Below are 15,523 nucleotides of genomic sequence, written 5' to 3'. Positions count from 1 at the left end.
ATAATGTTTTTTCTTGAAGAGTTGGGCTTAAAGAGAGAAAGGCCATACCTGTGCAACAAAAGAGGTTTTCTGAAAATAACTCTTGCGTATTATTATAGGTAGGCTTAGTTTTTCCACTACAGAAATAAGTTTCATAAGCGCAAACCTCAAGGTGAGGGGTGTGGCCTGTCAGCTTTGGAGGAGCCATTAATGTATCAGGGGTCTCCCAGGTGGGAAAGTTTAATAGTTTCATATTTTTTTCTCCAGTCCCTCAAGGGACTTTGCCAATACTTTTTAATCATCTACCCGGTGTGCTCTGGGATATATATGGGTATTACATTAAGCAAATAGTATATTGTCTATTCAAAATAAACATTGTTTCACAGTATCCTCGCTTAGTTGTACAATCATCACTGAATTTTAGACAATTTTCATTTCTCCAAAGAGAAAAATAACAGACAAACCCACTCCAAAGAGAAAATACAAAACTCCCCTAACTCCCCCCCGACCTCAGTTGTTTACCTCTAGTACTGTTGTGGTACTAGTGAGGTATTCCTGTGGAATATAGACCACTGCATGCAATAAGTAGTTTTTCCTACATACCCCTCTATTCACTCTTTGTACAGGTGTAATACCTTTGAAGTAGTTCATACAAGAATTTACTTGTAGTGCTAATTGATGAGGTACATGGCTCTAAACAACCCCTTTCAATCATATTCCCCTTAATAAGGCAATATTACTTAAACCCACTAATGAACTACTACTTCCTCTATCTGTTCCCATGCTTTTAAGTTCATTCTCGTTAATTAGTCTGTACATACTAAGTAACAGTCCCCCTTCTCTAGCTTCTATCTTTTGGTCCCCTATATGCTGTATTTTAAGGCTTTGAGTTTTTGTTTTCCTGGGGGTTCCTGTTAATGAAGTCATACAGTGTCCTTTTGTGTGTGGCTTATTTCGCTCAGCATTATGTTCTCAAGGTTCATCCGTGTCATATGCTTCAGGACTTCCTTTCTTACTGCTGCATAATATTCCATTGTACGTATATACCATATTTTTGTTTATGCTGTCATCTGTTGATGGACACTTGTGCTGTTCATAGCAGCATTGCAGAAAGATAGAAACGTTGGTGTGCAAATGTCTGTTAGTGTCACTGCTTTTAGCTCTTCTGGGTATATACTGAGTAGTGGTATCGCCAGGTCAAAGGGTAACTCCATATTTAGTTTTCTGAGGAACCACCAACTATCTTTCACAGTGACTGTACCATTATGTATTCCCACCAGCAGTGAATAAGAGTTCCTATTTCTCCACATCCTCTCCAACATTTGTAACTTCCTGTTTAATGGCAGCCATTCTTACAGGTGTGAGGTGGTGTATCTCCTTGTAGTCTTGATCTGCATTTCCCTTCTAGCTATTGAAGATGAGCATCTATCTCTTCATGTGCTTTTTAGCCATCTGTATTTGTTCTTCAGAAAAATATCTGTTGATATCTTTAGCCCTTTTATAATTGGGTTTATTCTTTTGTTGTTGAGTATATGATTTCTTTATGAATACAGGATATCAACCCTTTATCGGATACATGATTTCCAAATATTTTCTCCCATTGAGTTGGCTTCCTCTCCAGCTTTTTGACTGTCTTCTTTTGTGGCTTGTGCTTTGGTTATAAAGTTTAGGAAGATACCTCCTATTACTAGGTCGTGAAGATGTTTTCCTATATTTTCTTCTAGGAATATATGGTACTGGCTCATATATTTTTTATCCACTTGAGTTAATTTTTGTATGGGATGTGAGGATTTTTTTCACTATGGACATCCAGTTCTCCCAGCCCCATTTATTGAAGAGATTATTGGGGGCCTTGTTGAAGATGAATTGACCATAGATCGGGTGGGTTTTGGTTTTTTTTTTTTTAATTTAAGAAAACAAACAATACACTTAGAGCCACCAAAAATGGATATCTTAGTTAGCTTAACCATAGGCATATTTAAGTAAAGTATCTATATAATCATTGTAAAGCCTGTGTTTGCACAATAAGTTTCATAAATCAATTTAAAATTAAGGAAAAATCTACATATTCAGATAGCAAAGTTCTTAAATTGTAAATATTAAAAATTAACTTGGATACTATTTGATCAGCTGTCAAAACTGAATGTTCTCAAAATATCAAGTAGAAAATTCTTAGAAATATCTGCACAACTTTAGTAATGGCCTGTGTTATCAAATGTCTTATTTCAGGAAAATATGAAGATACAAGTATTTTTGTCATTAACATACGGAAATTTTAACCACCTAAAATGGGTATCTTCTCTTATCCATAGGCATATTTTAAAATACATATCTAAGTAATCATTGTAAAGCCTATTTGTATATGTTTCATAAACAAACTTAAAATTAAAGCCGGGAAGGAAAAAATTTATAAATGCAAATACCAGAATTACTTGAACTCTAAATATTGAGCAATACCTTAAATACCATTTGATAAACTATGAAAACTGTGTGCATTCTCAAAATATCAAGTAAAAGTTGTTACGAATATCACATTAGCTACAGAAGTGAACTGTTTCTAAATATCTTCAGATTTTTAATTTCAGGAATTTATTTTATCTGATATTTACTATAACTGCCTATAGTTTTTAAAAACTTTTACAGTTGTAAAATACACACACACACACACACACACACGAAGAAAAGCACCAGTTTTCAGAGCACACTTGAACAAGCAGCGCAGAACAGTTTTCCAGAGTTTGTCATGGGCTGCCATGCCCTCAACTCAGTTTTTACCTTCTAACTGCTCCAAAACACTAGCAGCTTTATCAGAGTCAGTAATGGAATCATTCAATATCTGTCCTTTTGTGTCTGACTTATTTCACTCAACATTATGTCCTCAAGGTTCATTCATGTTGTCATATGTTTGGGGACATCATTTTGTCAAAATGCTGCATAATATTCCATCATGTATATATACACCACATCTTATTCATCCACTCGTCTGTTGATGGGCACACCTGAATTGTTTCCATCTCCCGGCAGTTGTGTATAGTGCCACCATGAACATCGGTGTGCAAATGTCTGTTCATGTCACTGCCCTCAACTCTTCTGTGTATATATCCCATATTGGTATTGCTGGGTCATAGGGCAACTTAATTAATATTTAGTTTTCTGAGGAATAGCCAAACTGATTTCCGCAGCAGCTGAACCATTTTACATTCTGGTAGTATTGTTTTTCAACTCTCGATTTGATTCCTTTGACTAATATGTCCATCGTTTTGCCAATACTATGCTATTTTGACCACTCTGGCTTTATAATAAGCTTTGAAATTAAGTGCAAGTCCTGCCAGTTCTTCCAAAGTATTTTAAAACAAACTGCATATGCTTCAGTTTTCATCTCTCCCCTCCCCCCCATTAAAAAGCAGTGCGTTTCACTCCTAACAAAACTAACAATCTCTGTATCACTTAATACCCTGTCCATAACCAGGTCTTTATGGTTGTTTCAATAATCTCTTTATCTTTACTTTTGTTTGAATCAAAATGCAGACCAGGTTCACAAATTGAACTTGGGGAAGGGGGGGGGTTGCATGCATTGAACCTAAGTCTCCTGAGTGGCAGTCAGGCATTCTACCACTGAACCAAATGTGCACTCTTATAATTGCACTTCTTTGATAAATTTCTAAAGTCTCTTAATTTAGAACAAGCTTCTCTTTTTTTTTTCTCCTCATGCCATTAATTTGTTCTGAATTTATCATTTACTTCCTTGTAGAATTTAACTTGTTCCTTTACCCCATTATTTCTCATAGTCTGGAAATATGCTTTATCTGTTTGATGGATTGAGGTTAGACTTTAAGAAAAAAATACATAGCTGATACTGTGGATACTTTATCTTGCTTGAAATTAGGAGGTATATGTCTGGTTGTTCCACTTTTAGTGATGCTAAGTTCCTCCTCAACTGTTCATGTATTCCTCATTGCTAATTTCAGTCACTGGCGATCACTGCCATTTCAAGGAGCATTTTGCAACCCTTTATTTTAGATTAAAGGGTTGAAAATAGTAATTTTTCTTGGTTTCTTCCACATTGTTAGCTGGAATTTTTTTCCCGTATGAGCTGGTACTATTTGGTATCATGAAGGAAGGAAAATTGTTCAATTCTCTCTTAAATTGCCAGTTTTAAAGAATTGGTACTCCATTTTGGTGACCAAAAACTGTGGGTAATTGATACAGACTCAGGGTTTTATATTCAGTATTATTTGAGTCATTTTGAAGTCATTCTTACAGATGTTCGGATTATACTTTTTTGGGCCAAAAGGAGACCCTTTTTGTTGCCCCTGGTTGGGCTCACCTCGTGTCTTTATAGCATTGTTTGTACAGGATGTTCCAGACTCATCTGAATTTCCCACATCAGGCTGTTCAAAAGAACTCTGATTCCTTTTAGTTGGTAATGGTTTTGTGGCACTGGGGTGGTCATTGCTTCTGGGTTGTAATCACTAATGCTATTTTAAAAATAGGACTGTCGATTCAATTGAAAATCCATAAAACTGGTCATTTAAAGTTTCAGTTCTCTATTACGTTACCAAATGTTTTCCGTTGAAGACAGAACATGTAATATAGGGAATACTATTTGGGCAAGAAAATGTGTAGGCTGTTGTGACCTATTTGTAAAAGCCACTAAATTGTTCATTGGCTATCTTAAGGTGCGAACTTTAAAAGTTGTGATTCCTTATTCTACAGAAATTTAATTAGACTTATTATTCAGAGGTGTTTAAAATGTCTTTTTTTTTAATTTGCCAGCTTTCTCCTTGCTGATTTGCTGGTACTTGTACTTTGAGTTCCGTCATCTATAATTTTTAACCTACTTCATGTCTGATATCAGTGTTTGCAAGTGAAATATGACTATGGAAATTTGTGTAATCAGTTATATAAAATTGATAATGAGCTGTTGACTACAGTTTTTATTTATAGAAGAAGAGAAATTTTTAACTACTACTACTCCTTATGTTTGGAGATTTCAGAGCTTGGAAAGGACAATAATCTCTTTCAGTTGAGGTGATTTATTAATAGTGTTTGAAGATACAGTAATTACTTTTTTAATTTTTTATTTTGAAATAATTTGGTACTTAACAGAGAAGCTGCAAAAAGAGCACAAACAATTTCAGTATGCCCAGTAGGTATAACTTTTAGATTGTGAAAGTAGCACATACTTATTTGAAATAGTTGACATTGATTTAGAGTGATATGGTTCTACCTCTTGGTCATCATCTGTCTGGCTCATTTGCTCATTCTTAAAGAGGTAAACTGTTAATTGTGTGTATATGATACCTTTACAATTTTTTTAAAATTTTCATTGTGACATATATATAACACAAATTTTCCTTCTTCACACACTTGCATATGTACAATTTAATGATGTTAATTATAGTCACGATATTGTGTTGCCACCCATTAACAAAATTTTTTAATCACCCAAAGCAGAAACTGTGTATGCATTAAGCATTAACTTCTCATTCCCTCCACCTCCCTGATAACCTGTGTCCTAGTTTCTGGCTCTATCAATTAGCTTTTAACTATTTCATATCAGTGAGTTCATTCTGTATTTGTCTAGTTGTGTCTGGCTTATTTCACTCAGCATGATATCGTCAAGGTTCATCCATGTTGTTGCATGCATCAGAACTTCATTCCTTTTTATGGCTGAATAATATTTCATTATTGAGTGTATTAAATTTATTTACCCATTTATCTGTTAATGGATACTTAGATTGCTTCCTAACATTGTAAGTTAGAGGGATTGAATGATGTATTTCACTTGAGAGAAGATTAGTTCTCTGGTTTATGAATTTTGTAAGTGCAAATTTTAGGAACATGGTTCTAAAGGAGTAGCACGTTAAGTGTTGACGTTGCTAGGTAAATGTGCTTAGTTATTGAGTATTATTTCTGTTTTGATATTAATGCCTCTTATGAGAATGGTATTCTAGAACTACACTGAACTCTGTATTACAGCTTGGAATGTAGCTGCTAGTGTTAAGAATGTGGTTTCTGTTTGAAATGGTAATAAACTCTGAATAATGCTATAATGGAGTAAGGAAATAATACATAACTACATATATTTGGAGGTTATGTCAGTGTTCAGTTAATGAATTCCAGCTTGACTTTGTATAATTTCATTTCTTCATAGGCAACCTGCTTCTGCAAAGTGGTACGATCGAAGGGACTATGTCTTTATTGAGTTTTGTGTTGAAGACAGTAAAGATGTTAATGTAAATTTTGAAAAATCCAAACTTACATTCAGGTAAGTTAGTGATAAAAAGCTTGTTTCAGACAATTGAATAATTTGGCTTGCTTGTTTTTGTTACTAATCTTCACCTTTCTGAAGAAGCGCACTCTTTTTGTTTTCTTTTTTTTGCAGTTGTCTTGGAGGAAGTGATAATTTTAAACATTTAAACGAAATTGATCTTTTTCATTGTATTGATCCAAATGTAAGTAGTCTTGGTGTTTTAATCCCCATTTAAGTCATGAGGGAAAAGATACTCTTTTTAGCCGTAAGCTGTAATTCTGTTTTTCTTAACATTCAGAGACTAAGATATATTTGTATTCTGTGGTATTATTGGTTGTTAAGCTTTATTTAGTTAATGTCTTGTAGGTTTTACTTCATTTAGCTTGTGCAGAGAAGAAAAGAAATACCAGGTTAACCTAGAAACTTTTTGGCCTTGTCTTGCAGATTGATAGTTTGTGAAATTTTCAGTAGACTTTCAGATTTGAGAAAATACAGGGAAATAAATTAGAAAGGTGAGGGTGGGGAATGACAAGCTGCATTCTAACGTTTATTGATACTGGAGAGACAAATGGTGTGATGGTGCTTTTGTTTTTGTCTTTAGGATTCCAAACATAAAAGAACGGACAGATCAATATTATGTTGTTTACGGAAAGGAGAATCTGGCCAGTCATGGCCAAGGTTAACAAAAGAAAGGGCAAAGGTAAGTTTCTTTTTCTTTTTTTTTTGAATGGTTTATGTTTTTATTGTAGGTGATGAATGGTACATTTGCTTTATTTAGGGAATATAATATTTTCATTTCACAGCTCAATACTATTAAAGATTCCCGTTCTATATATTTTTCTCTACTTTGAATTTTATTAGTTTTTTAAATCTTTTTTTAATTGTGAAATATAACATAAAAAAGAAGAGAAAAAAGCAATAATTTTCGAAGTACAGTCCAACACAACAGCCACAGAACAGATTTCATAGTTTCAGTATGGGTTACTATTTCACAGTTGGAGGTTTTTCCTTCTAGCTGTTCCAAAACACTAGAGGCTAAAAGAAATATCAGTATAGTTGATTCAGCAATCATACTCATTTGTTAAATTCTGTCTTCTCTGCTATAATGCACCTCCTTTGATCCTTCTCCCACTCTAAGGATATTTGGGCTATACCTTTTCTAATTTTTTCATGTTGAAAAGATGTGTCGATGATACAAAATTAGGGGAATGGGATTATATTCCTGAAGAGACTGACCTCTTTGGGTTTACTAGTTTTTCTAGTCTAGGAACCCTCTGGAGGTAATGGGTTTCAGGAAAGCAAACTTAGGTTATGAAACTGTTATAGAGTCTCAGTTAGAGCCATAGGTGTTTTTTAAGGTTAGTAGGTATGGTTTTGGTTGTGATTTGACAAACTGTGGCAGTTAGCAGTCTCTAGCTGAAGCTTGTGAGATTTATTAGTTTTAACAATGCCAAGTATGGTCAGAATAAGATCAGTTGCTCCTTAATGGAGAATCTCTTGCATTCAAGAGGCAGACTTTACTTTGAACCCCCTTTATAAATTATTCAGATCATGAAAGCATATCTTGGTGTCACTGAGAAAAATAAATTATGGCACAAACCTGCTCTCCTCTGTTTTCCACACATGCCTGAAAACTAGATTTGATCAAGGAATTTTTGTTGTTGTTGTTTAAAAAGTTAGGTTTGTTTACAGAAGTTTATCAAAAATGTTAGCGAAGCATTGCATAAATAATACTAATTTTTGTATATAATTTGAGGTATACTTACTCCCCAAGGCATGGCTGTCCATTGACAGTGACCCATGGTAAGGAATAACATGTTACATTGCAATCCAGAACACACAAGTACAAATATAGCAGTTGTGGAAGAAGCTTCTTGAAACTATATTTACCATTACTGCATTTGAATTTGCTGTTTTTTCTATTTTAATCCATCCTTTTTTTATGTTGATTCTATGCCCCACTAATGGATATGAACCCACAGTTTAAAAAATGTAGTCTTAAGGTGTATACCATTGAGTGCAGGTTAAGCTAATCATAAGGCAATGTTTGTATTGGTCTATAGCTTAATTGGCTTAGTGTGGACTTTAATAATTGGAAAGACTGGGAAGATGATTCAGATGAAGACATGTCTAATTTTGACCGTTTCTCTGAGGTAAGTTCTTACAAATGCATTCCTACCCTTTCCACTTCTACCTTCTTCTACCTTTATGTATACTTACTCACTTGAATTTGGTTTTAAGCACATACTGGTATTTAAGAAATGTATTTTATTTTCAGGGCTATTCTACAGTAACAGTAGGAATCTTAATGGTCCTTTAATCTTGAAATTAGTGTTTTGTTTTTTTTTTAAATTTAGAATTGAGTTCTAAAATTGATGTGTAGAAGCAAAAAATCACACAGTTGGTTAATCTAACAGCTGGTTTTTATTCAGGCATTGGAACAGATTGCCTTTTTGGAGCTACAGATGCAGTAATTGGTTTGTGTTTTAGGGGCCATGTAATATGGATATAAACCTTAAAACCCCTGCCAGAATCAGGGATATTTTTAGTTGTCAAAAACAAATAGGAAGGGTGGTTCAATGGGAATGCTCACCTTTCATGTGAGAGACCTGGGTTCGATTTCTGGACCATGTACCCAAAAAAACAAACAAAAAAAAAACAAGTGGACAAGGCCATTTCCTGTAATGTCACCCCAATATATTTTGCCATGGACAGAGGGGGAAAAAAGTAAGGATCTCCCTGTAGGCAGAATAGACTTTATCAAATATACTGGCATAAAGCTGTAGAAAACAGTAGGTTGTAAGTTGAAAATATACCCATGAAATAATTTCTAATTGCAGTTTGAAATTTTTAATTAGCTGGAGTTTATTTGTATTTCTGCTCTGAAAACTGAAAGAATTGAAGAGCCAAGTTTCTAAATCTGTGTATGCAAACTGGTTATTTAATATCTCTTCTTACATGACCCAGGCACCTTGATTTCAACAGGAGGAAAGAAAGGATACTGCTGTATTCCTGCGAATCTCCTGAAATACACTATTCCTTACCTTTAGTGGTTATTGCCACCATTAATACAGCTTTGCAAGTCACAACTTAACACTATATTATCCTTTACTTTCTCCTTATTTAGTATAACATTGACCTGGTGCTTGGGTAGAATTCCCACCTTGATTCCCAGTCTAAGCGCCACCATCACCACCCTCCAAAAGAAAAAATGTTGTGAACAGAACTCCCTATGATGTGCATATCACATCTCTGCCTTGGTCTCTCCATGTGTATGTATATAGATATAGAAATACATATATGTAAGGAGAGGGGAAAACTGTGACATTGTTGTCTTTGTTCTTGTGTTTTGTTTTTATCTCTAAAAATAGCTCTTGAATATGTTTGATTTTCTATCTCTACTGTCATTGTATTCTCAGTATATAGCATACTTTTGACACAGTTTGAGCACATTTTTTCCTGGTCAAAAATTTTTTTTCCAAAAATAGTCAAGTGTCTACAGAAATGGAAAACTTTTTACCAGTTAAGCTTTTTATTCATCATTAGATTGTCCAGATTTGGTATTCGGAGACATTTGACCTCAGTATCTTTTTTTTTTTTTTTTTTAACATAACATATAAACATGAACATTCTTACCATATGATCATTCCATTTTTGGTATATAATCAGTAACTCACAATATCATTACATAGTTGTATATTCATCACCATGATCATTTCTTAGAACATTTGCATCAATTCAGAAAAAGAAATAAAAAGAAAAAAATTCATACATACCATACCCATACCCCTCCCTCTCATTGGCTGCTAGTATTTTCATCTACCCAATATATTTTAGCCTTTGTTTCTCCTGTTTTTTTCTATACCCCTTACCACTCCCTTTCATTTAATCTACTAAATTTATTTTAACATTTGTCCCCCTATTATTTATTTACTTTTAATGCATATGTTTTACTCACCTGTGAATACCGTAGATAAAAGGAGCATCAGGCACAAGGTTTTCACAGTCACACAGTTGCATTGTGAAAGCTATATCATTGTACAATCATCTTCAAGAAACATGGTTGCTGGAACACAGTTGTACATTTTCAGACACTTCCCTCCACCCTTTCCAATATACCTTAACGAAAAAGTGATATCTATATAATGCATAAGAATAACCCCCAGAATAACCTCTTGACTCTGAAATCTCTCAGCCATTGACACTTTATTTTGTCTCATTTCTCTCTTCCCCCTTTTGGTTGAGAAGGTTTTCTCAATCTCTTGATGCTGAGTCCCAGCTCATTGTAGCATTTCTGTCCCATGTAGAGGAGGGAGAGCAGTGAGTTTGCTTGTTGTGTTGACTAAGAGAGGCCACATCTGAGTAACAAAAGAGATTCTCTGGGGGTGACTCTGAGGCCTAATTTTAAGCAGACTTAGGCTATCCTTTGCAGGGATAAATTTCATATGAACAAACCCCAAGGTTGAGGGGCTTGGCCCATTGCTTTGGTTGTCCCCACTGCTTGTGAGAATATCAGGAATTCTCTACATGAGAAAGTTGAATTTTCCCATTCCCCCAAGGGGACATTGCAAATACTTTTTTATTCACTTCTGTATCTTACTAAGGTTCCTTCTGCTTCTAAAATCTGAGTAAACATATATTTTTGAAGTCAATGGATTTTAAAAAAAAACTTTATTTTGAAACAATTTTAAACTTACAGGACTATTAAAAGTTTTAAAATTTTATTTGCAAAGTGTACATGGTTCTGTAAAAAAATTTCTAAAATTTAAATATTACACAGGGAAGTTTTAACTTAGACATAAGGCCACCTCCCCTATCTGATAGTAGTTGTTTAGTCTTTGGCTAGCTGTGTCTCTTCAAGTAATACACCACTTACTTTATGATTAAAAACTACTAGAGATGGGAAAATAACACTTATGGAAGTGTTCTGAGTTGTTAGTCCTAGATTATTTTAAGTATACGAGGTATTAATGTATACATGAGCATTTTACACTATGGTACCTCTTGTTTCAAGAATTATGTTTCTTTCCTGTTTTAAACTTAGAGATACTGATTGAGCCTTCAGTTCAGTATTGTTTAGAGCTCTTATACAAACTAATCATCCCTAAGTACTTTATTTTAAATTATTTGTCAGTTCTTAATATTTAAAACCATAATGAGAATAGCAAAATGCACGTCACCTAGCTTAAGATATAAAACTGTAGAGCTACAAATGAATCCCATTCTTTTCCCTTAGCCATTAGAGGTAACCGCTATTCAGAATTTTATTTAATTACATCATGCATAGGTGAATTTTAATAACGTCATTTTTTTTCAGTGAGAACTTAGTCTTCATTACAGTTTTTCAAGATTTTATTGTAATTACCCATCATCTACTTTTTTCCAGAAAGGAAGGTGCTTAAGTTTATTTTGCATTATTCATTGGTGAAAATCTATGACAATCTTAAGGTTTGTTCTGGGACATGCAACCTAATAATTAGGGCTTAATTTAACATCATTTTTAAACTAATTTTTACACTTCAAATAGATGATGAACAACATGGGTGGTGATGAGGATGTAGATTTACCAGAAGTAGATGGAGCAGATGATGTAAGTTTATAAATTCTTTTCTCTGTTTACTTTAATAGTAAGAAACTGTATTTCTAGGTTGTTATATATAGGTTCAAGATTGCCTCTTTTTTTTGCCACTTTATGTTTTTTCCCCCCTAAATTTAATAAGGAAAAGCAATTTTTAAAATGTGTCCATGGGCCATTCCTAAAGGGGCTGTATCTCAAGAATTGCATAGAGACTTCACATACCCTATTTATTAATTAACAGTTTAAGAGTTATTTTGACTCTCTCATTTAGACTAAGAATGAAAATTAAATAGGTTTTATAGCAGATTATAATAAACAAATGAACATTGTGAATGTATAAGAGGAAGGTATACCAGACTATTTTTCTCAACATTGCCCTGACCGTCCTAGTTACCATCTTCCAGAAAGTCATTCAATACAGTTTGGAGAATACTTGGACTACTAATTGAACCTGTAGGGAATTAGAGTTGATTATTTTCTGTCAGTCCTAATGGTCTTCATATTGAACCATTTTTCCTCTTCCGCTGAATGCGGAGAGAGAGAGGGAATCATTTTGTACCAGGGTTCAGTATGATTGATAGAGAAGGATTCCTCAAAGTGTGGGCTAAATTCTCATCAAAAGGCACACATCAGTTTCTACAGAAGAGAGATCCTCAAATATACAACAGTTTGCTAAAGTAAACTTTTACTCAAGTCCAAAGATTATATTCCTAGGCTACCACATACCTTTTCTACTTTAGTCAAAAATACAGTGTTTCGACTTTACAAGGTAAACTGTTCACTTAGCAGAGGAATGTTTGATCAACTTGATATCTTCTTTTTTTCCCTTTCAGGATTCACAAGACAGTGATGATGAAAGTAAGTGCCTTTATAGAAATATGTTTATATAGTACTGTTTCACATGAAATATCAAACTTTCAAAATAGAGAAGTCAACTTTTTCATTTTTGGAAGAAAAATTATTTCTTTATGCCTCTGAATAGCCAAGGCTAAAATTTGATTGACTAGAGACGGCACTTATTTGCTAGAAAACTAACTCTATTTTTGGCTGCTTTTACTGTAATACTTGGAAGGTTGGTAGACCATTCCCTTGTATTTCATATTTAACTCTTTCAAATCCTTTCAGAAATGCCAGATCTGGAGTAAGGAATATTATCGTCGGGATTTTGAGAAAGAAAAATAACTTCTCTGCAAGATTTCATGATTGAGAGAATTCCTGAATTGATAGCTCTAAAGGCAGATGCTGTATTTGCCTCCTTTAACCCATTTTTTCAACCTGTTTGTTTTTTAAAAGGCTTCACTAAGGGTTGATATGTACCATTGTATGGGGCAGTTTTAAGTCAGCTAAGGCAATAACCTTATGCATGAACATTTCCCAGACTTCCATGAAGCTGTTGAGGTCCTAGGCAATTGATTACAGCAGTTGTAATAAATAAAAAACATTTCATCTAAGTCTCCTTTCTTCTTAACATAGATACTGACATGATAAGCTCTCAGTTTAGAGAAAGATAACTAAATCTTAGATTTTAGAACATGGACTCAAAGTGGCTGAAACAATTTGGCTGATACCTTGAACTGTTAACCTGCTGTTCCTCTGGTGTATCCTTCAGGATTGTTCCATTAAAGTTTTATTTTTCAAAAATTTACTTCACATTATTGTATGTAGGTGATCACTTGTCAATGTTCCAGATGTATCTTAGCTAAAACTAGTGAATGCCCTAACTTAGATGGTTTTTATAGCCTGTACATTTGGTATTGTTTAACCCTTAGGCTTTTACATCTCTTAGCACAGAGGACAAAGAAAGGCTGTACATTGTTGCTTGAGAGTCTGTACATTTAGACCAAATTTGTATTTGCACTGTCAGTATGGCAAATGAGTGAAAAAAATGTTTAATACACTATTGGATTTGTTTTTCTTTTTTTTTGATTCAGCTTATACCAGGGCTGAAAAACCTCAATTTGTGTTCATGGCAGTGGGAATTTTTTTTTTAAATGTCTACGTTCTTTCTAATAAACTGTTGGAAGACTTCTTGGTTGTCCTTTAAGTGTCTGGTTTACTGTAATTTCATGTATTATTACCATTTACTGGAATGGAGGTTTCATTTTTACTTGAGGAAGAACTTGGGAATATTCCTCTGTTCGAAAAGAAAGGCTTGCTGTAATGTTCACAGGAAAGCTTCCTTAAGTGGATCTGTAATAGAAAATTGTAGATGCACGTTGCAGCAGTTTGAAAAGAAAGTATGGCAAAATAAATATGTTGTCCTCTAAATCTTTGAGCTTCTACATTTTGACAGTTTTTATTCCCTCTAGCTTTTGTGTTTATTTATCATAGCATAGAAATGCTCTGTATTTCAACGCTTCCTTAAATCAGATATTTAAGGACCTGTATTTCAGGCACTGTTACGTGCTAGGGATACAAAGATGAATCCTTAGGTGATTGCTAAAAATCACAGCCCTCATAGAGTAGGGTAGGAGCTGGATGGTAGCTGCGCAAACATTAACAACGAACACAAACAGTGGTAGAATTCTCGCCTGCCCTGTGGGAGACATGGGTTTGATTTCCAGCCCGTGCACTTCTGAAAACAACAAAAATTCAACAAATGATGCTGCAATAATGGGATAGTAGCACGGGAAAAAAATAATAAAATGTGGTCCCCACCATACAGCATGCAAACAAAAGCAGAAAACTTTATGTGGAAAATGTAATAACAGATATGCACATGTATTATAGGGATTGGGTTGGAAAAACTACTTCTTTTCCTGCCCCTGTTCAACGTATGGCCGTTCAGAGTGGTTTTCAAAAACGTTTTATTGAAATGTTCCGACTAGAAAACCATTGTATTTTTCAGAGACACAGGACAAACAACAACTTACTGTTCAACTCAGTTTTGTTATGTTGCAGAAATACAGTTTGGGATCTGATCCTACTAAGGGAATACAATTTCCACTCCCTAGATTTTTCCATATTTGGAGGTACACTTAAACTGGTATGCAGTTTTAAAATGAGCTTATGGCATTAAGAAAGTATAGCTTGGTAGATTTCTTACTTTATCCTGAGATTCTTAAAGAATTTTAAAAATTGTGTTGAAACATTTAAAAGGGATTTATTTCCTTAGCTCTTACTGTCAGTCACTTGCCAAGCTTTGTGCATGGTATCCATCGAACTTCTGTCCAGAGCAGTTCCTGCCAAAGGCTTATTTTGCAGACCAAAACTTCAGGAGAGCCGTTTGTCTTTGTCAAATCTGAAGTGTGTGCGCGTGTGTATTATTTTGTATGCTGTATGGTGAGGTCACATTTCATTTTTCCATGAAGCACAATTTACTATTGTTTTAAAAGGATTTAATGATTCGGGAGAACATCACTTAAGTGGTTTTGAAGTCCAAATTAATGGAGATAGTGTCTGTACTTTGTTTTGAAATGTGATATGAGAATGTGATAATGGAAATGTGACATGGAAATATATATGAGTTTCCTAAATTCTAAGTTAACTCCAAGGAACTTGGGATAGTAATAAGTTGATACATCAGTGCAAAAGATTTCATTTGACATTTTAGTTGTGGGCTAGGTTTAGTTTTTTTCTATTGAGAAAAAAAATTTTTTTTGACAAATGAAGAAAACGGTGATAATGAACTGACATGTGTCCTAGGGTCATCAACTAAATTAAAATACACGTACCATTGGCTCACCCAGCATCGTATGTATGTGGTGGAG

At 34.3% G+C, this 15,523-nt stretch overlaps 1 protein-coding gene across 4 annotated transcripts in view; it reads left to right on the top strand.

The window, feature by feature from the left end:
- PTGES3 (prostaglandin E synthase 3) overlaps positions 1-13,841 on the top strand; it is a 43,644-nt gene extending 29,803 nt beyond the window's left edge. For 2 of the 4 annotated variants that reach the window (XM_077111079.1, XM_077111078.1), the window contains exons 2-8: positions 6,137-6,250; positions 6,368-6,437; positions 6,837-6,935; positions 8,299-8,388; positions 11,763-11,825; positions 12,647-12,671; positions 12,939-13,841. In XM_077111079.1, coding sequence (XP_076967194.1) covers positions 6,137-6,250; positions 6,368-6,437; positions 6,837-6,935; positions 8,299-8,388; positions 11,763-11,825; positions 12,647-12,671; positions 12,939-12,958 — 481 coding nt within the window. In that variant the 3' untranslated portion in view covers positions 12,959-13,841. The remainder of the gene's footprint in view (positions 1-6,136; positions 6,251-6,367; positions 6,438-6,836; positions 6,936-8,298; positions 8,389-11,762; positions 11,826-12,646; positions 12,672-12,938) is intronic. The other 2 variants (XM_077111081.1, XM_077111080.1) reach the window with 2 other exon arrangements.
- Positions 13,842-15,523: the final 1,682 nt, after the last annotated feature.

This window comes from Tamandua tetradactyla, chromosome 7 (assembly GCF_023851605.1).
Source record: "Tamandua tetradactyla isolate mTamTet1 chromosome 7, mTamTet1.pri, whole genome shotgun sequence".
Lineage (NCBI taxonomy): Eukaryota > Metazoa > Chordata > Mammalia > Pilosa > Myrmecophagidae > Tamandua > Tamandua tetradactyla.
Note: the sequence above shows the minus strand (reverse complement) of the source record. Positions and strands in the feature narration are given on the sequence as shown.